This window comes from Argopecten irradians, chromosome 2 (genome assembly GCF_041381155.1).
Source record: "Argopecten irradians isolate NY chromosome 2, Ai_NY, whole genome shotgun sequence".
NCBI lineage: Eukaryota > Metazoa > Mollusca > Bivalvia > Pectinida > Pectinidae > Argopecten > Argopecten irradians.
In genome coordinates this window covers 18609789-18637353 of record NC_091135.1, presented here as the reverse complement: position 1 = coordinate 18637353, position 27565 = coordinate 18609789, and the positions used below count along the sequence as shown (strand labels likewise).

At 35.8% G+C, this 27565-nt stretch overlaps 1 protein-coding gene across 1 annotated transcript; it reads left to right on the top strand.

Moving 5' to 3' along the window:
* Nucleotides 1-2638: 2638 nt before the first annotated feature.
* On the top strand, nucleotides 2639-26138 carry LOC138314704 (uncharacterized). The gene is made up of 5 exons (XM_069255184.1): nucleotides 2639-2800; nucleotides 15874-15971; nucleotides 22880-22969; nucleotides 23674-23851; nucleotides 24281-26138. Exons 2-5 carry the CDS (start codon nucleotides 15876-15878, stop codon nucleotides 24289-24291), a joined length of 375 nt encoding a protein of 124 aa, XP_069111285.1. The 5' UTR covers nucleotides 2639-2800; nucleotides 15874-15875; the 3' UTR covers nucleotides 24292-26138.
* Nucleotides 26139-27565: the final 1427 nt, after the last annotated feature.

The window sequence follows — 27565 nt, the reverse complement described above, 5'->3', positions numbered from 1 at the left end:
TGTTTTACGTCCTTTTGGCAACCCGGGTCATGAACAACAATGACAACGATAACCGTTCAGAGTGGAAATTCTTGAAGGATCAATTACTTGTAGTCCCAATATCCGTATCTCCCTGATTTTTTCGTGATTTAGAAGAATTTGAGGGGGAAAAATCTTGGTATAAATCATGCAGAGATAAGACTAAATCGAAGTCAAGATGAACAGTAATGTTTCGGAAAATTTTGATAAAAATCAAAATGAATATTGAACATGGCTAAGTTGGTCCCACTTTTTAAAGAAACCGAAGTTAGCCGACATTGTAACATCCGCCGAGAGAACATCATGTGACTACCGTTACTACGTAACGTTTGTTCGAACTCTTCCGAGAACAGGTCATGAACTTTCCCACTTCCGTTTGGCAACGATTATAACTACCATAACGACCAGTTTAAAATGAAAGCATGTTTACAGGCATCGACTTTCAACAACTGCTGTTCCAAAGTTATTGGGAAACCATTATCAATATTCTTCGATATAGCTTAATTTTAACTATATCTACAAATACTAACAATATCTGGGTCAAATCTAACTTGACTTTTTCTGCTAGTTACATATAGTGTGACTTTAATGTTTAGCAAACGATAACTATATTATGTGTTCCTCGCGATCACTATTTATTAAATGTTACAAAGGAGAAGGTTTGACAAAGGCGGTACACAGATCTATAACTGACATTCTGGTGTTATTGTATCTAGTTGTTCCTCTCCCTGTGTTACCCCAGAGTTACATGACGGAGGTTGGTGCAATAGACAAGGTTTGTGTTTAGCTGTAAATTCATCTGATTTTATATTGCCGTCTTAATCCCGTCTGACAGGTATATGTGACCAGAGAAGGTAAACTACTTTAAACATACATCTATATCCAATGTTTGTTTGATATTTGTCTATGTAGTCTTCTTTAGTGTCAAACGTCCTAAACATATTTTAATCTCATAACACTTTATAGTAACAATGTATTGTAATATAGTGTATCGCTTATCAAAATCAAGTCACTGTGACCTATTTTGACCAATAAAACGCTATTCTTGTGCTACTTAGCACTTACACGTGTCCATGTTGGTGAGACGTTGTGCCGAGTAATTAACCCAGATTACTACGATCATATATTGACATTTGACCTCGGTTGTCCGTCTGTTAACCAAACGATAGACCGACTACTCCTTCTGCACTTCTAGTGTGATTTCATTAAGACTTGATGGCAATAATTCTTATGCAGTGTAGATGTACTTATCAGAACAAGATACGCCCACCTTTTACAAAATGAGGTTGGGAGGGTTTGGGGTTTAATAAATTATAACATAAAAGTCATTCGTATCCTACAGACATATGTTGCTAGGGATCCAGTGTTATATGCAAAACCACCGTCTATATATTACTTCCTTGGCCTATATGCATCAAATCATATTTACACTTTCACTGCATTAATATCGGATGAAGCTATGCAAGGCCATTGTCAATTTGTTATGATACGATTCGATCCATTCGACTCGGCAAATATAAATCGTGAAAAACAATTTAGAAAAACATTAGAGAGTAAGAAACAAAAAATGCACCTTACAATGAGCATGATCTTTGTAAAATGAGTCGCGAATAACAATTTTGACATCGGCGAGCCGTTGACATGTTGTATCAACGTCGAGTTACGTCACTACTACAACTATCGTAGCTGCGCGGTGTTAATAATGTATTATTTCAAAGTATTTACTTGTTTTTATAAGTTATTTTAGATATTTAGTATTTTATAAATGTAAACTTACTGAAGTATGAAAATGATATTGTTAACTTTCTTTCGCACGCGATTTAATCGCGATTAAATTAAATTCGCGATAGTTTATCTCTGGGAACTACCACTTATTCCATATTGAAAGATATTGTAATTCAGGTTTTCAAATTAATGTTTGCGATTTTGATTTGACTTTGAAATCGCGAAATTTAGTTGCTGCGTTTACAGTATACTAGACTAATGAAGGAAAATATATTTTAAAAAAAACACCTTTCATGGATTAGTTTTACACGGACTTTTTTGTTCAGTTGTGTTGCCATTGGCACATTACAATAGCGCCACGTCGTATTTCGGGTTGCATTTGGCTGTCCTATCAAAATAATCGTTGTTGTCGTATAATGTTATTTAAGTATATATATTTGTAAGTACATATTAAATTTAGTACCAAACAATATGTTCTTATCCCTATGTAAATACATTTCACCTCAATGCATCTACTTAAATGGGAAAAAAAATCTTTGTTAAATAAAATTTCTTATTACAAGATGTTGTAGGCACACAAATATACTAATGTATACAATGCGAGGGAAACTGCATTGTATTATTGGTCAACGATTGCTGCAACATTAGCGAAAATATTATCAAGAACAAAATACAGTAAGAGTAGAGATTAATACGGAGTTTCTTGGTGGAAGACCAGTTGCTGAAACTATCCCTAATCCGAATCCTGCTTAGGTGCCAGCATCTAGCTGCCATTGTCATATACAAACACACCTTGGTTTCCAGGAACGTTCCCACCAGTCATCCAGCCTCAGTAGCGGTCACGGTTCACTGACACCGATGACGTTTACGCACACAGACGCCGCCTAGTGAGGGGGTGGAAAGCAACACAGAGCCGCTCATAATTACTGGCGACCAACAAAAAGCTGGCACGGCTGTGGACTAGGTAGCACTGAGCGTCAGTCAGAACACAGACTAGCAGGGTGTGTAGTATACAGGACGCAGCAATTGTGTATTTGGATCATTCCCACAACAGCAGGTAGGTCTTGTATGGAACAATCTATCGTCAAGTCATATTCAATACATGTTCTGTCTTGCTATATGGTAAGGGTAAGGTTATTTTTATATTTTGATTTCAAATATGCTTTATCAGGAAATTATTTTAGAATCACTATTTGTTCTCCAAAGCATCACCTAGAAAAAAAATTAAATATTTATCTCAAATGTAGAATATTGATTCCGGTAACAACATTTTCTAGAATTTTCAAGGAATTAGATGGAAAATTTGAGTAAAATTGCAAAATGCAAAATGTTTGTTTTGAACACTACAATATATATCCTGTGAATGGCATAACCTCCTTCCACCTAATTGGCAATCACCTTTTTGCGTTGTTGATTTCGTGAGTCATAAATAATTAAAACAAAATTGGTTTCACTATTCTGTAGAATATTAGTCATAACATGTTATTTTATAACACATCGGGCATAATATCTTATTTTATTACATATTAATCATATTAATTTCTCCAGCAAGTTTGCTTCTGTCGTGTCAAAGATGCAGAAGCATTGATAGGTGTTATTATCTTACATAATTGATAACTGAAAGTCCGAACAATGTGAGGTTGTCCATTATGATGTAGAAAGTATATTTTATATTATGATACATATGTATTTGACAGTTCATAAACGCTATCCAACTTAACAGGATATCCAATGTGATTGGTGAAAAGAAACTATGACAGTATTTATATCAAAAAAAAAAATTATAGAGCGAATAAACTTCGTTTAACAGGCATTTACCCACGTTTAGACATATAAGTGAATGAATTCCGATGTACCCTTTACCTGTAAAGGTTTTTTTTTTTTATATTTTATATAATACAATTTTAGTTACATTTTGTTTCAACAGTCATATCTATCTCATTATTGATCTTATAGAAATATCTGGTAACACTTCATGGTCCGTTTTTAGTAATTCTTTGATTATCAAATCTCCTAACTCACTTCATTCTTCAAAACTTAACTTAAAATGCAACGAAGCAAATTAAATTAAGCTCTTTTATCATTTCTTGTTAGTGGTCTCATTATCATAATTAAGTGTTCTATAGCAAAATATGGACGAATATCTTAGTAGGTCGATTGATCGTTTTGCAAGGCGAAACATACTCTAAAATTGTTTCCAAAATTGATTTAATGAACGGCAAAAACACTTTTAACGGTTAAATATGCCAGGCTGGAAATGAAGTGGACCTGACATCGTGTTAAATGCCAATGACAAACTCATCATTAATTCATATGTTTTGAAGCAAGTATATTACCAGCACAAGGTTAATGTTTTTAATGAGTCAACTTTTACTCATCGCGCGTGGAAATCAGCATTGCGCGCTTCTACACTAAAACTGTATTTTGATGATGCTTATCTGTATTACGACTAAAAAGACGAATATAATAATATAATATGTGATATTGTTGACACGTCTAGCCGAACCCATAGTGATTAGTACGTAAAAGACTTAACTATTGCACGAAGTGTAATTGAATTCTAAATGATTATTTATATAAAAGCTGCTAATTGTGTCTTGTATCATGTATTTATTTGCAGTTTGTATGACTAATTCTGTGCTGTTTTCACGCTGGTATACAATGAGAATCCTTTTTACTTTTCATAGCTAATTAGAAAAGCACATTGTCCTTGAATGATACTTCGTTAAATTCATATAACTACCAATTAGTCTCAGCATGCAAATTAAATTTGTCAAATGTAATAAAATCGTGAAATATGATGTTCAACTCCTCTACAGAATGAAATACCGAATGGTGCGTCTTAAAATTGTTAAACATCAATATTTAAACAATATAAATAACATCTTATCCTTTTTAATCACTTACGGACTTCCACACACCCCTATAATGTGCGACTATTTTTGTCAATGCCGGCGACTCAACTACGGTCTATGGATAGATATCAGGAAACGTTTTACTGATATTCATAAAAATCAAGCATTCAAATATAACATAACAAATATTACTAAAGTATCTTACTCGGACAATATTAATCATGTAAAATAAGATTTCAGCTATCGTGATCAGTCGACTAAAACTCGATAATGGATTAACAGGTTAACCTTGATGATCGTACCGTCATTTATATCAAACGTCATTGGTGTTTGATAAAAACAATAGAAAACACTCGATTTGCGATATTAGTTCGATCCCAATTATCTTAATTTGGAAAACATCTTTAATTAATATAGGAGTTATACAAAATAATACGATTTTATAAATCCGTATATATATCTTACAATCCTGTATTTGCCTTTGATATCACATTTCTTTTCAATACGAGATATCTATATAAAATGCAGTTAGTGCTGTATCCATTTTCTCGAGGATTTTGTATTTAAGCACTCTATATAGACAGTAATATCCCCATCTACATAACTATTTCACATGTATGACAATATAAGGTCTCCATAGTGACCCGGGCCTGTTAAGATAACACCCCAATGGGTGTGATTGTCTAGCAGCTCTAACATGATACACACGAACATGTAAATGCAACGGATAAGAATGTTCAATTCATCGCCGTTAACAAAACAGTAGAAATGAAATGGACTTTCCATTGCATACCAGTCATACACATCAGTAACCGTTTCAAAGTAAAACTCTAAAGCAAAATATTTCATTTAAATAACACAATATAATATATATATATCGGGTGTTACTGCGGGTGCTGTACACCAAACCGTAAACTAATCCATTCAGTAAAACGTCAGTAACATCACCTTTTCTGACATGAATAGGTCCGTTGACGGTACCGTTTGATCACTTGGCGTCCCCACAATTCCTCTAGTGGCATTCATTATTTACGGTGGTGTTGGCTTGTGTTTTCGCAACAGGAGAGTGTAAATCTTGGACATAAGATGGAACCGTGTTTATGTTGTCTAATGAAATAGATATTGTTTAAAATGGGTCGGCTGGTTTATTGAGTTAACGTCCTAAGAAGAACAATTGCGACCAAGGCAATACTTTGAATAAGAGATATGCCGCAACATGGAAAACATATGACTTATGTGGCAATAAACTATTTAGTGGAAGAAATGGTGGGCTGTGATTTGTAGACTCTACAGATCATTGTATGACAAAGATAAGTAATGAAAAAGGGAGGAGGGAAATAGTTCGTGCAAAACAGAAAAAACAGATACAGTGACGGTACGGGTAAATGTGTGGTGTTAGAGATATACACAATGGCAGTTCAGCATATTTCAAAGTTAAAACATAAACGAGAAAATCTGAAATAACATACTTGCTTCTGGTAAAACATTTTCATACAAAACAAATGATACCTAGTGCTATAGTGTTGTTTTATACTGACAAAGCAAAGAGTCTGCCAGCTTGTCTGAGGATGTGGTGAATATTTCATGTGCTTCCTAAAGGTATCATTTATGTACCTGCATATGTACAATGCTATCACAGGAAATATAGAGTGAATGATATACTTCGAAGTTGACAACAAAATTTTAGTAGGCATCATAGTGTACAAAACATAACAGTATTCTGTATGAACTTAAAGATATGATTTAAATGACTGACAGCCTATTGCTGCATGATGCTGCATTCATATTCATATAAGTTTATATCTAGAAACTGAAAATTTTCATATAGCCATCAACATTTAATTGCTTTTTATCCTGCAACTGTCAAACTTACTGACCGTTAACTACTGCCGGATAAACTTGTGCTTTATCCGTCAATACGAAATGCTTTATCCGTCAATACGATCACGTGAATTTGTTCTATATCTGACGGCACTTTTCTAACTTGACCCAGAACTTAAACCTTCCGATGAATGAAACGTCATTCATTCCCGCTAAAACGTGAGGTCACTTTCCCCGGAATGACGTCATTTTTACGAAATCGAAAATCTCGTATGGCGGTGTCGTCTTTTTCTCGCATCATGGCAAAGGTATGTATTGTAAAGTAATTCTAAATGTGTATTTATTTTTTTGAGTATTTTCATTTTGTTTCAGTGATATTAAACACTGAATAGAATTACTGATATTGTTTGTGAATGCGCGTATTTATTTCCCACGACAGTAAAAAGGAGTTACATTCTCATTCGGTTTAATGAATGAATCTTTACCTCCGCATCAAAGAAGCGCCTCGCTTCGAGCAAAACCAGGTAAATAACTGTCAATTTGCTTTCGTTTTGAGTGTCATAATGGTTGCAGGATAAACAGAATACATGGTTAGTGTCTTACAATACAAGGTTTATTTTGGTGCTCGACTAACTCGGCAAAGCCTCGTCATCTCGGCTTTCTTAAGTCTCGCACCAAAATAAACCTTGTATTGTAAGATACTAACCATGTATTCTCTATATCTGTTCTAAGTAGTTAAACAATAATATGGAACAAAGAGGATGAGGGAGGCAGGCAGGGACATGGAGTATGAGAGAGAGAGAGTGATGGACGGACAAGGCGAATGAGGGAGGGAGGGAGGAACGGACAAGGAGAATGAGGGAGGGAGGAACGGACATGGAGGATGAGAGAGGGATAAATGGACAAGGAGGAACGGAGGAACGGACAAGGAGGATGAGGAAGGGAGAAATGGACAAGGAGGATTGGAGAGGGAGGGGAGAGAAGGACTGACATGAAGGTACAGGATTGGATCGTATCAATAATGAAGGCCATTTAAGAATTTCCTCCATAGTATGCAGCATGATTACGTTATCATTTCATATGTGTTTCGGACTTCTGTGGAATATTCGTTTGCCTCTTTGTTATAACTGAAACTCTTACTAGCTTTACAATGTTATCTCAGGGAAACATACTGATTAATCGTCAATCAGCACACTATCATATTACACTGATAGTATACTGACCAGGGCACAACCTATCCCAATGCCTACATGGTAAATAATTATCGCAAATAATAGCTCTGTAGTTTTAAAATGGGGAAGGTTTAAGTACTTAACTTATGTCCTATTAGATATCGAGTTTGGTTAAATTGTAAGATTATGGAAGGACTATAAATTTTAAAATGACTTGCCCACGTAAAACTTACTTAATCTAGGTCGATAGTTGCGTATTATACATCATCAGACTGGGTGGGAGAAGGGATGATATCTAGGACATTTACCGAAAGTGGAAGGGAAGTTGTTCCATGACAAGACCGATGCTATGCTTTCATAGTTTTAAGCTAATGCTTCATCTTCAATAATGCATGCATGGTTTCGAAAATAATGGTTATAATGTCATTCATAATATTGTACATTGCCCTAGTTAAATAGAACATCGTGTATGATGCCAACATACATGCTTCACACGCAACATGTATACGCCGACCCACACCATTAATATTTAAAATAATATATCAATAATGAGTGACACATTTGTTGATTTCTTTTTTAAACTAGAAAATCAATTTCAGAAATATCCACGAAGATTTTATTGTCGATCAAATACACAACCAATTTCATCAAGGTCAATGAATAATTCAAGCCGCAACGTTACTGAAAATTATTCAAATTGTTTCAAGTGTTTTACAGGGTGAATACAATATAGGATGATTGGTTTCGCTATCATTTAAAATCTATACTTTCGGAATGTAATAAACATTGCTCTCTCCGATTTCATGATACTCTTACTTGCCCCGACAAATTAAATGTAATGAACTTTTAATGGTTCAGGTTGATTTTGATACATTCCTGAATTCGATACATTCCTGTTAAAACATTGTTTTTAAGTGTTACTTTGCATTTGGAATTGTATCATAACTAAATGAAATTTCATCTTAACGAAAATTAAAATATCACAGTAATAGAAATTTCATCTTAACGAAAATTAAAATATCACAGTAATATTAACAATTTTGAATTCCACATTTAACATTCTAACGATAACAGAACCAGGTATTACTGAGTGGCGAGCTTCCCCTACCTATCGATGGTTTTCTTGATTTGGCTCCCAATATTTTAAGTAAAACCTACATAAGAAGTGATTACATTTATTGAACTCAATAACCCCGTGAAATAATTATTCGGCATGAAATAATTAAGTTCTAAACCGCCAATAGATATTATTACATAAATGCTAAAGAAAGATATAAGTTTGTACCAGGTAACCTTACAAATTGGCATTAAGAACTGACATCAAGTGATGAAGACGGACATTACGAGGTTAGGAAAACACACAATAAAATCCTCTTTGGACCTAAAGATACTCATGAGCATCCGACGTTCGCTTTAAAATCCCAGAACAAACGTAGCTCTATAGCAAATCGATAAAACCTATAAGGATGGGGTCTTACCAAGTTGATTAGGAAATTTGAAAGCAGTCTTCACTAATAAACTAAAATGATACCGCTGATAGCGGAGTTATTCTCATGCTTCCTATCGACAATTCTATGATTTAACTTATTTCTGTCTTTCTAATGAAGGAAATCGTTTTATCTGTATTGAAGTATGAATTTGGCAAACTTTGAAATTACAACCAGTAAGGAGCAGTCAAATGCAAGAATGGGACAAAACAGTTCTGTGATGATTGAACTATATATATCCCTTTAAAATGTTTGGACATGCAACTAGATTCGTATGGATTCCATTTTTGTCACTTTATTCTCAGCTGAGAGAATTAGTTTGCCCCATGTGTATATAGTTCGCATCGTCAATGAAGCAGAAAAGTGCATGCTCACCTGGACCACCTAGACTTACTCTCCTTTCAGTATTTCATTCGGAGGCCTTCCTTCTATGGCACTAAATCTTGATAGGACGTTACTTTAACAACCAACCAATCTTACGTTGAGGCATATATTTGGCTTTGTTTTGCCGATTTTAAGTTCAGGTGGTGGTAACATTACTTTGTATTTGGTTAAGTATTAAGGGATTTAAATGAACATGTCTCTATAGTTCAGCGCTGATTATTAATGTAAATTACATCAATTACATCACCATTTAGGCAGCCACGTGGTTGATGAACAACGTAAGAGTACTTTTCCTTATCTCTGAAAATGTCCAAAATAAAAATGAATCACTCCTCTTTAAGTGCATTTGAACCCTGAGAATGGAAAGTACTGTCATTAAAACTGAAGAACATGGCATTAAAAGCATGTGGTCATGACTTTTAGAATTTCAGGTAACTCCATCGTAGCTGGTACTAGTACGATGTATTATGTGCTAGCTTTTATTTCTTTCTGCCTGCGCATAGCTATATTTATTTGCTAATGAATATGGTTGTTGCAGTTCTACCTACTTGTCGTATACATTTTCTTGTCCTTTAGTCGTATCAGTAAATTCAGCTTCGACATTTTTTCTGTTGAATCCGTGGAAATGTTATAATAGCAACTAGTAAGGTATTTATACAGTTCTGAGTACTAGGGTTGTACACTGATAAAGAATATGTAACACCATGGAAGGCGATACTTTCTACGTTCTAAATAAAATATAGCCGGTTGGTTGGTTTTGTCTACCGTCCTACTAACAGATAAGAAATTAAAATGCAGCAATTTGTTACGTGTGATGACGTGTGTTTTGGGAGAATAATTTATGTAGTGTCTCCGAGTTTGTTGTAGCAGATATCTAGCTTATTATGCATAGACTATATCAATAAAGTATGCTGACAAAGCACAGTCCACCCAGTTACATATTACTGTAAAGGGGCAAACTGGGCGCCCCAGTTCTTTTATGCTGAGGGCTAACGACACAATGTTTTGTAGACCTTCAAATGGTCAGTTCGAGATTTTCTTAAATAAGCATTTTCTGCATATGGAGACATGACAGCGCTATACCAGATTCTCAAGATACACTCATCACACGTATACCGGAGGAGTCAGTCATATTATGACTATAACTGTTTAAAGGTCAATTCGAATCAAACTGTTTTACTAAAAATCCAAAATAAAACTCTAATAATTCAAGTGTGTTGTCGTAAAGTTGACTCCTTCGTGACCTTACGCTTCGTCGCTCATTTGTCATGTGGAGGTTAAAGAGTACAGGTACATCAAACCGCAACCAATAAAGTTCATGACTGTTGTGCGATGTATAATCACCACAAATACAGGCACAGCCCATAATAAAAATGCCGTGTGTAACCAAACAAACGTGTTTGAAATTCCTAAGACACGAAGGAACTGGCCTGTTTATGACATAAGTTCGATGTTGTCTTACGTTCAGTCACCGTTTAAGAACTATGTAAGCATGTTGTTGATGACTGCGGTATACTTTCTGTCTGTGATGTGTCTCGTTGTGATGGCGGGGAAGCTTTTTTTATTTTATAGAACTTAATCACTAATGTATGTTCTAAATTCTATGTTGGTATACAGAAAACATTTTTCTTGTATGTCTGCGGTCACGTGGTAGAATTTAATTTCTTCCCTTGTTTATTTGTTTGTTTGTTTGATTATTTTAACGTCCTATTAACAGCCATGGTCATGTAAGGATGGTCTCCCATGTATGCAGTGTGTAACGTGTGTGAAGTGCGAGATGCGTGTTTTTGAAGACTGTGGTATGTTCGTGTTGTGTCTTCTTGTATAGTGGAACTGTTGCACTTTTTATTGTGCTATATCACTGAAGTATGCTGCCAATGTCTTCCTCAGTACAGACAGTATACAAGGAAGCAAGATTCCCAACCTAGGGGCAATCTATTAAGTTCGATTTCCAGAGGATACATTGGTTATTGCACAACGGTAGATCATATTTGCGTCGGATATGTGGTATTTCAAGTTTCGATATTGTGTTGGTAAGGATGGTTTCTGCAGCTGTTTGACCGAACACAGAAAGTGTTTCTTCTGTAATCAGAAATATATGTTACATACATTAAATCTGTCTGTTGCGTGTATGCGGCGTTGGTGTGATTGTGGTTACGTAACTAATAGAAATTCATCAGCTGGGATATTGTGTATATAAAGTATATCAATATTGTCGTCGGTGACAGCAAGTCAGAATCCTTCATAAGTGTAACCTCAGGGCCCATATATCGATGATTGGGGGAAATTGACACATTTACATACACATCACCTATATCGTATATAGGAGATGGCCAAATAAAGCATTTACTTCGGAAAGGTCAGTCGGTTTCAAATAATTATCTTACGCCACATCATGTTAATTTAATTTCCATATGTAAGTAAATGCCCGCAGAATATATGTGAACATGCCAGTAGTAGTGTGTAACAGTCACGCGCCACACGACGTGAGCTCGCACTTTTCATTAACACAATTGAGGCACGGGATGTTCTATTGTGGTGAACATTTTATCGTAATAACATTACGTCTCGGTGTATGAGAAAACCGGAAGGTCGAACAGTAACTGCGCACGCATACCTTTTGTCTGACTAATTTTGACACTACGGTAGTATTTACCCACCGTCAATGCATAATGTGAGAATGTGAATTAACACATTCGCCTTTTCACAGCGTCTTTAGCACATCAATTAAATACCGCGAACATCTTTATCATAATAATAAAAATACCGAATTTAATTTCACATCTAATATATCGGTATTTCTGAAACATAAGGTTCTTTACTGAATGTCCATATATGAAAATTGTAAATGTAATGTAGATGATTAGGGGTTTTGATTATTTTTCTTTCAAACTAAATCTCTACCCGTCCTCGTTTTTTTTTCTCTCTTCTAATCCTCATATGTTGTAAATCATTTTGACAGTTTCATTTATTATATGAGTTGACCAAGCAGGATGTTTACGGTTTGTGTAAATAGCATACCTAGTATATATGTAATTAAAGAGAACATACTATATTAAGATGATGCTAAAAGTGTTTGTTCGTTATGAATTTCATTATCTTGTAGGGAAAACGTTTCCCCGATGAATTGCCTGTTTACATTGTAATTTCCAAAATAAGTCGCCCATGACAATATTCACAGGGAAATATACAAATATACTACGAGCTTCAAACGCAAAAGAGTTCCAATGGCTACACAATCGATTTTTTCAAACGAAAGTAAATGAACGTACCGCAGAAGGCAAATATAACCGATAAAATATTCATGACCAAAGAGCATGTGATGTATACCGGATGATAAAGCAAAGAGGCCTACGTAAAACTATTGTCCCACTGTAGTACCAAAGTTCTACATACAACTTATCACAACCTAGATCGGGTCCATGTATGATGGGACAAATCGAGCAGATATATAGTGATTAACTAAAGAGCAACGGATTAACGGTTTTCGGTTATTTTCATTGTACCACACTCTAATTTTTATTGTCAAAACGACCAATCAAAATTAAAAAATACGAAATTAATAAGAACATGTCATTTAAAACCGGACCGGACAATACCCTAGAATTGGAAGGTTAATATCGTCGACATACTTCTCAGCTATGATGAAAACATCAAACAAACAAAAAAGAAGCAGCTCAAACTTCACGAGTTCTCATCAGTTTTAGATATGACATTTGAATACATGTATAACTATAAGGTGTGTTGGTGTTCATGTACTGGAATCCTGCATTATATCGTATTCCTTTTTAAGTTCCATGTTTTAACTGAAATTTTATATCCGAAAATCATTCAAATTGCTTTGAAAGACACGGATTGGACTATTTGTTCTGTAAATGTGTTATTTTCCATATTTGGTTCCATGGTTGTTGAAACAATGCATACAGCAGTAATTGATCACAGCATTTCGAAAAAAACCATTAATGCATACTCTTAGTGGTATTCTTATCTGTTTAAATATTAGTATTAACATCTGCGTTGCATTGATTCTACACGAGTTCTAAATATATATCGATTAATTTGTCTTTCAAAATACGATTTTAAAATTCCCATTTCCTATCCTGGTCATACGTAATCATCCTTTTACAAAACATTTCATGATTCAATGCTTGTTGTCATGTAGGCATGTGTAAATATTTCAGGCAAGCTGCCAATATTGCATTCGTCATTCAATGGACGCGATATAATCGGCGTATATCGTCATCGTTCCAAATGTAGAGTACATCTGTGTAGGCTTTTAAACCAGGAACTTCCGTTACACAAATTCCCCATTTTGACAGTCATGAACCAACAATTTGAGCATGGCATTTTTCTTTTTGAATTTATGGTATTTTAAAACCGACACGTTGTTTTCAATGGTACGGGACAAATCAACAGAATTTGATGGCTTTACTGAAAGAACAATACAGAGAGTTATCAATTATTGATATCAAATATGCATTTCAATAAAGAAATTTCAACAAAATGTCATAGTTTTAAAACAAAAATCACAACCAATCAGACAACAGCTATACGGCAATATAACTTCCGGTTAATGTGTCTGGTAAAATATGTCACAATTAACACTTATGACAGAACGTGTACTACGTTCCTGATAAATGTGTTGTGGGATTGACACAAAGACATTGGACATAAATTCCATTTAATTCTATCTTTTTCAAAATTTAATTAAGTTGCGTTAACAATGAGTATAGAGAGGTTGAAGATACTTTGCCATTCTTCCTTATATTCACTGTCAATTGCCAGGTACTGTAGAAGGTTGGTGTTCTCAAAAAACATCAGGCGCATAGCAATTAGACAATTATTACCTTTCAAATTTGTAGCAAACTACATGTCCCTTTACTAAAGAACAATACTGAAGTAGGGGAAGATATGATTTTGCATATTCTCAGACTCTATGTTGAGGATTTGCAATACTACCTGCAGAGCGTATTCTTCATTTGACGATATAGTAGTTCTGTGCGTTTAACCCTGAATGCTGGGTTGAGGTTCGATTTATTTTGGCTTGCGTCTTATCAATACCTAAAAATATAGATTGAAGTAGGTGGCCGAGTTAGGAGGAGGCCATTCTACTGTCAGTACCTGGTAACTGGCTCACTTATGGAACTAGCCACCCAGAAGTGGAGGCTAGTGGTTTATGTCGGTACACCTTAACGAACAAAGCGACCACTGTCCCAAGCAATACAAAGGTACAATGTATAAGGTATCGTGTATAGAGTTGCAGTATGCCTTCCCGATTTAGTGGTCACAATGACTCACTACGTGTCATACATTACCATACTATACGGTAGAGTAAACCTGCATAAAACTCGGAACTGAAGCAATCGTCAATAATTAAATAGAAAGCATAATCCGTATTCTTCTCTGTGTTTGAATTCAGGATCGAATTTCATGCAAACAAAACCAATCTGATTACTTCAACAGTGTGCATGCTTCACCCGTAATAATATTTAAATAGTTTTCACATAAAACATGTATGCTGCTATTGTTTTGCTATTATCTCATAATAACATTTATTTAGGAACGCTTTAATTGTTTTAGAGTTGTTGGCTCGAAAGTCTATTTCCCATTGGCCCTGCAGGTAGGGCGTTTGAATTGTACCTGCTGCCCCTTTTGCATGATCGTAAGGGACGACTAAATTTAGAATCTTATCTTTTCTTATCTTATTATCTTATTTTATTATCTTGACCTTAATTGAATGTAAAGCTCAATCATTCAACCAACCCGTAAAGACAAAGAGGGAATATAATGTGTCTTGGCCAGTCAGAACCCAAAAAACTCGATGAGCCTTAGGGAAACAAATTAAAAGATACCAAATTTAGTCGCGTTTAACATTCAAACGGAAGTAGCATGCAATAGTTGGTTGGTTACATCGGGTTTTTTAACATTACAAGGATATCTTTCTTACATGATTACTCATATTTTTTTCCAATTATTTATTATATTCTGGTTCGCCCGTTGTTAGTATAATGTGACCGGGCGGAGTGTGTTGCTTGGTGGCTTCGGTGGCACTATAGCACTGGTACATTGCCATTATGAGAAAAAAATATGAAAAGTAAATATTTGGCTGGAAATAATTGTTTCCAGTTTCGTAAGGTGTGCTGCCATGGATAGCCGACCGGATATACAAAGATAAATACAACACTTCAATAGGTACTGTGCAGTGGCATTGTAAATATTACTATCAATTAAATACTTATTTAAAGAAGTATCTCATGATCCACTATTGTATACGACATTCTACCTGTGATTTGTGCAAGCTCGTCTTTTGAACTGCAGTATGTTACTAATTTATTTTTGATAAAACGACATTTCTTCCTTTACCGAGTCACACGTTATTAATCAAATAATGATGAACTGTTTTTGTTGCAGCCATGGATATCAACCTGACAGCAGTCCTCAGTATGTTTCTCTCGCTTCTCCTCATCATGCCAGCCCTCTCAATACCTCTAGACAGCCAAGAAGCACCGGTAAGTACTTCTAGGCAACATATATATGAAGCATATAAATTATACTTCCATCTCAAAACCCCTAGACAAACAAACTGTCAATTTTCAATGACTGTTGATAGGGCGTTAAAATTATATGTGTCTGAATTTCCATGCTCACGAATCAAGAATAGCTTTTGATATATTATTCACTTTAAAAAGTTAATAAATACAATACTTGTCCATGCCTTGGAATGATATTCACAGCTTACTTCTTAAGTTATGGTTTTCAAAAGATTACTGACGATAAAACAACATGTCCAATTTTCGACCAGATATGGCATATATACCTTTAAACAAAATACATTATATCAAACCAAATTTTGACTATTTTCTTCTCTCTCTCGATTCCATCTTTCATAATATCAGTTCACATGACGGAGTTATCTCCCTTCCTGCAGGTAGGGCGTTACAACAGTACCTGCTGCCCCTATTTCATGATCGTAAAAGGCGACTAGATTTAGAATCTTATTTTTTCTTTCTTATTAACTAACTTTTTCTTATCTAACGTCTCCCTTGACACCACCTAACTTTTGGCCTTGAGTTAAGCGCTCGCCGCTGTGAGGAAGGCTCTGGGTTCTGTTATCTAGCCGAGACACACCAAAGTCTATAAAAGTGGTAGTTTCTGCTCCTGTTTAGCGCTCAGTATAACGGGAGTGGGACGACTGGTTCGCCCGTTGTCAATACAATGTGAACGGGTGGGGAATGTTGCTTGGTGTTTTCGACGGCAACAATTCCACTATTCAAGAGACAACACGAATATACCAGTCTCTCAAACACGCACCTCGCACACATACACGCAACACACCGCATACATGGGAGGCCGTCCTTACATGACCCTGGCTGTTAATAGGACGTTAATTAATCAATCAAACAAACAAACAAATAAAAAAATCACCTTCCCTCAATACATCTAGAAAACAACGAAATGTATCTAAATAATAGCCTATAATATACTCCAAACAAACTAAATGAAAGTTTTCTAAGTGTCTAAGTCTCCCAGTGTTTCTTATAAAAAAGGAGCGAACCCATTTTGATAAGAAGCAAGTAAATGATATAGGTTAGAGAGAAGATTTGACATTGGCTTACAACGTTGGTTTCATCGCGTTTCTGTTGTTTCCTTCATCATTTAAAATTTAAACCAATTGCGCACTTTTGTCAGAACCTTTATCAATATTTTGATATGATTCATAGTTTTGTAAAATGGGTAATGTCAAGAAAAAAATAATATTATTGTCTTACTGTTCCCTACAAGGAAGTTTTGCTCTTTAAGATTAATAAGCTTGAAGCTGGCGAGACAAAATATATTTCCTTGAAAAAATTATATGAAGTCTACAGAGCGGATACTGGTGTATTTTGCATTTCATTAGACGGTGTTAGATTTGGTATCTAGATATTATATGATCATTCACTGGTGTCGTATATTCATCTAGATAGGTATCTAGATCTTGTATGATCACTCACCGGTGCCGTATATTCATCAAGATGGGTACCTAGATCTTTTGTGATCACTGGTGTCGTTTAATCATCATCACACTTTGACATTGGTGTTGAGCGTTTGCTCGTGTGAGGAAGGCTCTAGGATCTGTCACCTGACAGAGACAGTGTTTGCCCGTGAGAGGAAGGCCCTGGGATCTGCCCCCTAGCAGAGAGAGCGTTTGCTCGTGTGAGGAAGGCTCTATGACTGTCCCCTGACAGAGACAGTGTTTGCTCGTGTGAGGAAGGCCCTGGGATCTGTACCCTGACAGAGACAGTGTTTGCCCGTGTGAGGAAGGCTCAGGGATCTGTGCTCTGACAGAGACAGTGTTTGCTCGTGTGAGGAAGGCCCTGGGATCTATTCCCTGACAGAAACAACGTTTGCTCGTGAGAGAAAGGCCCTGGAATCTGTCCCCTGACAGAGACAGCGTTTGGTCGTGTAAGGAAGGCCCTGGGATCTGTCCCCTGACAGAGACAGTGTTTGGTCGTGTGATGAAGGCTCTAGGATCTGTCCCCTGACAGAGACAGCGTTTGCTCATGTGAGGAAGGCCCTGGGATATGTCCCCTGGCAGAGAGTGTTTGCTCGTGTGAGGAAGGCCCTGGGATATGTCCCCCCTGACAGAGAAAGCGTTTGCTCGTTTGAGAAAGGCTCAAGAATCTGTCACCTGACAGAAACAGTGTTGGCCGTGTGAGGAAGTCCCTGAGATCTGTCCCCCTAGCAAAGACAGCGTTTGTTCGTGTGAGGAAGGCTCTAGGATCTGTCACCTGACAGAGACAATGTTTGCTCGTGTGAGGAAGGCCCTGGGATCTGTCACCCCTGACAGAGACAGCGTTTGCTCGTGTAAAGAAGGCTCTAGGATCTGTCTCCTGACAGAGATAGCGTTTGCTCGTGTGATGAAGGCTCTAGGATCTGTCCCCTGACAGAGACAGTGTTTGCCCGTTTGAGGAAGGCTCAGGGATCTGTGCCCTGACAAAGACAGCGTTTGCTCCTGTGAGAAAGGCTCTAGGATATGTCCCCTGGCAGAGACAGTGTTTGCTCGTGTATGGAAGGCCCTTGGATATGTCCCCTGGCAGAGACAGTGTTTGCTCGTGTGAGGAAGGCCCTTGGATATGTCCCCTGACAGAGACAGCGTTTGCTCCTGTGAGGAAGGCGCTAGGATCTGTTCCCTGACAGTGACAGCATTTGCTCGTGTGAGGAAGGCCCTGGGATATGTCCCCTGGCAGAGACAGTGTTTGCTCGTGTGAGGAAGCCCCTTGGATATGTCCCCTGACAGAGACAGTGTTTGCTCGCCGCATTTTAGAAGTTCTAGGTTCTGCCCCTACTTAACGTTCGGCATTTATAAACATTAAAGTGATTGACAGGACTGATTTGCCCGTTATTGGCTGTTAAAATGTGACCAATTAAATGTATGATTTGAATTAGCACTTTATTATATAAATACAAAAAGGGCACTCACTATTGCAGTGTACTTTTAATACATAGACACTCACCACATGCAACAAATGTTATTCATGAGGAGGCCATCCTGAAATGACATTAGGCGTTAAACATTCACCATTAGTTCTATTAATCAGTACATTGATATCGTCTGTGAAACTGTACAAATACAATAGAATCACATCGGTTGTATTACAAGGAGAGCCACCAACGCCACTCTCATTCATCATTTTACTTTCCTACAAAAGAGCTTGTGAAAGGACAATTATTGACATGTCTGAGGATATATACCACGGAAACATGCAAGATATCCCTGAGGATGAAGATCAGAAGTCATATTTATTGATAAATGGAATTTATGATATTACCTCAATTTTTCATAGCAATATGAACAATTGATGTCAATGTACATGTATAGAGAGTGAGATAATTAAATTACAGTTACGTAACTGCACACAAGTTTGATGTACATTCCTGTACCATGTGAATAAGCATGCAATTAGTAGAATGAACAATGATACAACAGCCGGTGTTCCAAGTTCCAACTACATTCTATATATGAGAATGTTATAAATCAAATTACTCGGCACGGGATAAAAATGGTATTATGTGAAGTTTGATTGGTTTTTCCCATAACATCCTATCATCAACCAGACCTCCGATGACAATATTTATATATATATATATGTATACGGAAACACTTTTCTATTTCAAGAGTATGTCGTTTATTAGAATTGTGTCTTCTAATTGTTCTATTTCAGTGATGCATACCACTTTAATACACATAATATAACACCTCCCACAGTCACATTAGGTAGTTATGGGCATTCTCATTCCCTGTGATATAATCGCTAAGTAACAGCAGCAACTACTACAATTATGTATATGCATAAAGCGTGATCAAATTAGTTTTGATATGTATTTTTCCGATCACATTACAAAGTAATCCTAAAGCCTTCATACAGTGCTGTAATGTATCAACATGGTACCACCCGTAATCTGGATTCTTATCTCACGCTTTACATTGATGTCATAGCAGTTAAAGTCCTCTCCATTACCGGGCCTATGTTCTTTACACACTAGAGTGGCGTCCCTTTATCATCGATTATCAGGTGCTTGTCATTCTGCGATAAGTTTCTGACATTAAGTTGTATATAGTACCGGAACGTTGCCTCATGTAAAGTGACAGCCAATACAGCGAACACAATGTTGTGTAATGTCTTTTATCGGAATATTGTACTACACAAGTGGTGCATACAAAAGACCTTAGCCATAGTTGATGCTCTAAATAATTAATGTTTACAATTCTGTTGTGGTAGTGCCGAGGGTGCATTTGCACAAACCAGCGAACTTTTATCTGTTTAAGCATCGGGGAGTTAATGTTAATACAATAAAGATCGACTGTTATATATCACATTCACTATGTCCTTATACGCTGGGTTTCGTTGGAAATTAGCAAGGGAGCTCTTGATGCAAAGGTTTAATGATCACAGCCCAACCATCATATGGAGTACTCTCAAAACTGTTTTAAAAAACGCATCCAGGATTCAACCCTGTGGTATGGTCACGTGTCTTACTTTCATTTAATTATGCTTTAATTGTATATTAATCAACTTTAGATTTTATTGACTAAAAGCTATGAAGACGTAATCCAGCCAGCCAAATATGGAAATGTAACAATTGTAAGCTCTATTGACAAATAAAAGTTTCTAATACAAATTATGCAAACGTTGCATTTAGCATACGACCATCTTGGTTTATCATATTGCTTAAGCAACAATATTACACAGAAACTTATAATATATATTCCAACAATCGCTAATGATGTTTTAGTTATCATAATTTATTCATGTTACATATGAATTGTTCACTGGTATTGCATGGTTACGCCCCGCCACTCACAACAATTGTACGTTTCTACAGCCTACACAATACTGAGACTCATGTTTGTTTCGTTTGGAGGAACATTCACCAGTTTAATAATCAAACCACATACGTAAAGAATACTTGTAATATGATTTCTCGGTTTTAATATTCTGCTTTTATTACCACCGCTGATTTTGTTTTCATGGTAATATAGCATTAGAGAAATAATTTTTATAATGATGCGTGACTTGAATAACAAAGGTAGCGCGGGCAGACAGTAAAAGGCATCTGAGAAAGTCATGTGCCTAAAGACGACATCAATCAATCGGCAATTCACTTGTGTGAAAGCGTCAAAGGTTTCAATTGAAATAACACATCATGTGTGATGAATCGATCCCGTAATTAAGGATTCGAATCACCTATACCTGCATTAAATTTCAAAAGTCAAAGGAAACTAATGGCAAAGATATATTTCCCAGGAAACTTAAGAGTAATCAATTTCTCCGAGCAGAAAGGGTAACATGCTTCTGGTATGGTGTGGTGGAAATCAAGTTAATCTAGACAGTCGTAGAAAAAGACCTAATGGGACTTCAGCATCAGGCCGGGGCCAACAGGTAATCAGTCAGTGGCAGGAAAGCAATCATCCTTCCAGGAGTGATACAGACGCAGATTAAATGCGGGTGACTGTTTATTCTACACCATAAAACAATCCGATTTTCCCAAAAGTGCTTTATAGTGGAATAGTTGAATACAATTTAATACATTTCTGGTTTTTAACCCGACCAGCAGAAACATGTTTCAGGAATTTTAAACAGAGCAATAAACTTTGAGTTACGAGTATTATTTTGTAGCTTTAAATATTGAATCACGGAACCTCTCAAACCAGTCAGGGTAACATCGTAGTATTGACGCTATGCTGGTGTAAATTAAAAAAATAACTTCACAATAAAAATAGCAAACTAAATCCAGAGGGACTGTATCGCACACCTGTTCTTTTAGTCATTTTCACAAACTTTACAATTAGAAATAGCAAAATTGACCCCACGATTTGTTTAATTTTGAATTTCAAATAAATACAATATGACTATGAGCACCATTTAATGTTTCAGAGAAGTTATATGAATGTCGCCATGTTTACCCCCATTTGGTCCTGCCCCTCAGGGGGTCAGCCCCATTATTTGTACAATTTGGAATCCTCATCCTATAAGGATGCCACCATTGCATTAAAAGTGTAATGCAATACTTAGCTTCAGAAAAGAAGTCGTTTATATGAAATAATCAAATTCCTTCTGGTCCGCCCATCAGGCCCCGGGGGTCAGCCAAATCATTTGTAAAATTTTGAATCTCCACCCTAAAAGGATACTACCATTGCATTATGAGTTATAGCCCATGCTTTGTTTCAGAGAAGTCGCTTTTATGGAAATAGCCAAATTTACCCCTTTTAGCCCCGCCCTTCAGGCCCCCAAGGAGTCAGCCAGAACATTTATATAATTTTCAGTCAGTACCCCATAAAGATATTACCAATTCAATTTTGTTAAATTAAAGTGAAGTCGAATGTTATACCTCGTATTAGATGTTGTAGGACGTAAGGCGAAAATAATCAACAAATATTACTGTTTTTTTTTGTATATTAAGCATAAAACCTTGTAGTAAGTCGCCCTTTAGAAATGCCAGCTTTTTCTGTTACGGGTTTGATAGGGTTAGATAAAGACTAGTAGCAGCGAATCACATACAACATCAGAACCGAGAGCAAGGAAACAACAAAACTAGAATGATAGAACAAAGACAACGAACTGGCTGGTAAAAGGAAAACAATACAAAAAAAAAGTAAAAAATGGTGCAAAAGGGAAGCTGGAATAACAGTTTTCGTCCAAGGCGTGCGACAGTGCATGAATTTACGTCTCTTAGTGAAAATGATTTCATTGATTCCATTTGGTTTGTATATTAATTAACTTATTTACAACTTCTTCTCCTGGGGGTGTCTATGTAAAACATCACAATAATAATTCCACTGGCTCTCTTGCGAGAAAAAGAGCAATCACATTTAAACAATTCACAGAGGAAAATTGTTCGATGGATATAAAACTTCAAGGTACTTTTGTCATTGCAGGAACACCTCGAAGAAAAAAGACCGAAGTATATGGACACGAGGGAGTTGGGTGACATGATGCAAGACCTTGTCTACAATGCCTTAAAAGAGGTAAGTTAAAGCCCTGTCCAAGCAATCGGGTAGATGAAGACCCCACAGGCCCACTATTGATTATCTAGTCTTATCTTGTCATCAGTCGCTGCAGTTCGTATCTAAGAGCCACGAGCAATACTAAAGTACGTCAAAACGTTTGGTGAGAAATCGCCTGTCGTAGCAATATATAATGGAGAGTAAAGTCTGGTTAGTTTGACCATACTAGTATTATATTGTCATAAACATTAACATAAGCAAAAGCTTGGGTTTGGCGCAGGTTAGATCTTATATTGTTAACGTCCTTTCCCACTCCAAAATATACAACATAATATACATGTTTCATAAATAGTTTTTCAATAACATTACATCTACTACAAGATACAGGTTTTTCATACATTTATCATGAATAATTGGTTTGTTTTTAAAAATAAATTTATCTAAAAGATTCGTTTTAAACATTCAAGTTACACAATGAATATGACAGGTAATTTTATTTTAATTTTTTTCAGTGCTTTCGTCCACATTTTAAACCAAGAAAATGTTCCAAAACCTAATTTTGCATTCTAAATTACTGCACTCCTTTTTAGGATTTAAATATACGTGATAGATAAAAGTCGCCATCAGATTAATATTTAATGATGTTTGGTCAAACATTATAAAATATTCAATTTAGTATATTTTTAATACATGTTATATAATAACATGTATCCTATGCTTTGTAGCTTATCATGAAAGGAAAGGTACATCCTGAAGTTCTAGTAGCCCCTGAGAAAATTTTGGAAGAGTCAGAGGACAAACCCTCCGAAGCAGGCGCCGTAGATAAGAGGAGGCGCCACCTATCGTACTGCCTCCGAAGGAGCGGCCGCAACTTTGTGCCATACCCCTGTTATAAGTATGGAGGTAAGATCATCTAGGCTTCATCAGTAAACATTAAAGATGCAAGAGCGCGTACTAACAACCCAAAAACTATCGGCAATCATCCCATTCTTAACATTTGTTATATGAACAGAATGAAAGGTAGGGGCTCAAAATAAAGAACTGGGGAAACTATTCTGAGTAAAGGGATAAACATGTGTAGATGAAATCAAAATTTCTCTCCTGGTCCCTCTCCAATTTGGGAATGTCATGTGTACATGCATAATAGAATACTTACCAAGTAAGCTTCGGTAAAATGAAAAGAGGAAAACAATGTTTATTTCTCCACGAGTATGTATATAGCGTCCTAATAGTAACATAACTGTTCAAATATACATTGTATTAGCACTAAAGATAATGTACATGTATGTATAGTATAATTGCATACTAATTGATCATTTCTTTCTTTCACAGGCCGACGATAGACGACAGTGACCGAACCATTCAAGATGATCACGTGATCATGAACAAAAATACCATCACGCTACATATCAGATTTTCGTCATTTTGTTGTGTTGTCATGGATACCTGGACTAACGTTTGCTTTTTGTAGCATTTATTACGAGGAGACATTTTGACATTTGACCTAAAACAATCTACATCGTCTGAAAATGTTGATATATATTGTATTTATGTTTTATAACAGTCCCTAACATTGTACATAAAACTAACTGAAGGTTGTGATATTTTCAACTTAGTATACCAAAATAATATGACAGGGAGACAACCATGACTCCCTGAATCCTGATTGTGACCTGGATATAGAGGCTGATAAAAGTACTCTGACTTATTCAATAGAATTACGTTCAAAAACCCATTCCAAAAGTGTAATCTTAGCTTTATTGATTTTAGTTTACAACAAAAGAAGCGGTTTTGATACAGCTTGTAAGTTTTACCGCAGTTGAAATAAATTTTTGAGTCCATATTTATCGACAACAGACGGGCTGGGCGACTCTAGTGCAATATGACGAGGCGTTATTGTGTTTTATTTCTGTCGTTTTAGTAGTCCCAATCTTATCAAAAAACTTTTCCATGGAGACAAAAGGTTTCAAACAACGGATTGTGAGATGAAAACATTTAATTTCATAAATAATAGGATAATAAAGGGGTACTGACCTTTAAATTAAATTACTCTGACTAATTAAAAGAAACTATATTCATCATTTGAATGTGATACGGAGATAATCCGGAAAGGAGCATATGGTAACCTAAATGTCATCAACACTAGAAATGAATGGTAAAAGTGTGAATTTTGGATTTGGATGACCGCAACTTTGGTATCCAATAACAACAGATATTCTTAATATGTTTAAAACGTCTAGATAAGATGTTTAAAGATATTTTGCTAAAAATGACGTCTTGGCACATGGTTAAATTATCACTTTAGCTTATGAATACATATAGTTAATTTATTCTTTTAGCTTATAGATAATCATTAGTTGTTGTTGACATTCATCAATGTTTATGATAATATTATAATTCGCGTTAAGATTGCGATAAACTTTACCAAGAAAAACATTTTTTGAGTATAAAATAATTAAAAATTTTCTATATTTGTCATAAATCACGCAAAACTATATTAAACAATTTGTCGTATATTCTGTTAAATAAGCTGCATTAGACCACCTCCGGTAGGGGAGGATTTAGACAATGATAGGCACTTCCGGGCACGTGCGGCATTTTTAAGGAAACTTCCGGCACCAAAGCACTGGCACTTAATGGCAGCTACAGTAAGCGTTGACTAATAACGGTGTCCATCATTAATGAACAAAATTTAATTTGACATATTTATTTCGTCAATGCCACGTTTTTCGTAAACGAATCGAAATACCGTACAAAGATAAAGGGCCATTATGTAAGATAAACGTTCATCTTAAAAGCAATATGTGCACAATTAGTTAAGACACCGAAAAGATGCTTTGTGACCATGTAGATGTTGGATAATCCCGCCTCACTAACATCACCATATGTGCTAATGTTTATGTGATAGTTCATCTTCTTTCTCTGTGATAGTTTTTAAATAGTCAATGATGGGTTACAATAGAAAATCAAAACAGCTTAAACAAATATATATTATTTTAGTGTGAATGTATAGGCTAAAATAAGTATCATTCTCAGGTCAATTAAAGGGAACAAAGGCATCACAACACCTGAAAAACTAAGCAGCAATCTTCTTATAACTGAACACGTACATTCTTAGAAACACTTATCATTATACATACTTTAACATTGCTCTGTATATGAACTCATTAAATATATTTCTTTTAAACGACTGATTTGTTGTTTCTATTTTTTAAGATTTGGTACCAAAAAAAAATCCATATAATATTGACAAGAAGCTATCTCATAGTTCAATGTGAAGAAGGAAGTCATGGCTAAAACCTATTCCTAAGTTTATTTTCGGATTTTGTTATTCGAAAGTACATTTCATGAATACTCAACAACAGAGCAGAGCTCTGCTCGCTTTCATTCTGTGTTTTTTTACTGTTAACTGTTGTTAATTTATTGATTTCCATGAAGTCAGACATCCATCACTGTACATCTTCGATAAGTTGTCTTTGAATAGAAAGTGTTCTGTGCTTCATAGAAGTAATTCACATCAATGTCCTCACAAGTTAGGTATTAGCCAGAGATGGGTTAACGGATTTCAGATTTAATTTCACTCTCAGACATACAAGTATGTAACAGGAGGTCACTATACATAATATAAACATGTAAGTATATTGGGCCCATAGCGCGACACTACATTACAATATGTATTAGTTTTTTATTTTTTTTCTCAAAAACATTACAATATGTATTAGTTTTTTATTTTTTTTCTCAAAAACTTACATATATTTGTCAGAACAGTTATGTTACATATAGTAAACATGCCTTTCATTTTGATAACACTATGGTTATCATTCTAACGTGATCATATGCATGTATGTACATATCGTCACCAATCGAATACAACCATATTCACCAATGATGTCGTATTGTCGACCACAAATATTTACTTATTGACAACTTGTTTTTTCCTCATTTCAATTGTCATGTGGAAGGGGACAAACCGGGTATTAAAGAAACCAGGAAAAGCACACATCTTGATTAAAGAATGTCATCGACGAAGCATTCTTCTCAAATACCGGAAAACTCACAATCTACACCATCGGTAATGGTTATTTGCAACGGTATAGCAAAGCAAAAAAAAACCACGAAATATATGAATTCGTTTCAATATGCCTAAAAACGTATTGATACAATCTTATTAACTCCTTTTCCACCTCAGCCATGGGTATCGGCCGGTCACGGTACAGTACCATAGAGTGCGGTACTCATATCAACACAAGGACATAGTCATTCAGATCCCCCGCCAATGGAGATATCAAAGCTGAAGTCAGTTTGATTGTGGAGACTTATGTGTATGAAAAAAAAACCCAAGAAAAAGGAAGTTGAGCTAAAGAAAGATGGAGTATAATTCAAGTAGAGCGGGGCTGCAATTGTTGAATCAGGTATACAGCCTTGACATTTATATTAGACTATATACACAAAAATGGGTGGAAGTTTGCAAAGTAACATTTACCATTTACCATGATATTTTCAGCAATGTTTCCATGGTAACGGAAAAAGTGCAAAAAATGAAAACCTAAAAATAGCAAAAGGCACTACTAGACCATAAGACTAATGTGCCTATGGAGTTCCGTGCATATATCTTAA

Bases quoted from the DNA above. Each gene is read 5' to 3' on its own strand.
- LOC138314704 (XM_069255184.1), top strand. From the start codon at position 15,876: ATGGATATCAACCTGACAGCAGTCCTCAGTATGTTTCTCTCGCTTCTC. The intron at 15,972-22,879 runs GTAAGTACTTCT...TTGTCATTGCAG, and splicing joins TAGACAGCCAAGAAGCACCG to GAACACCTCGAAGAAAAAAG. The intron at 22,970-23,673 runs GTAAGTTAAAGC...TATGCTTTGTAG, and splicing joins TCTACAATGCCTTAAAAGAG to CTTATCATGAAAGGAAAGGT.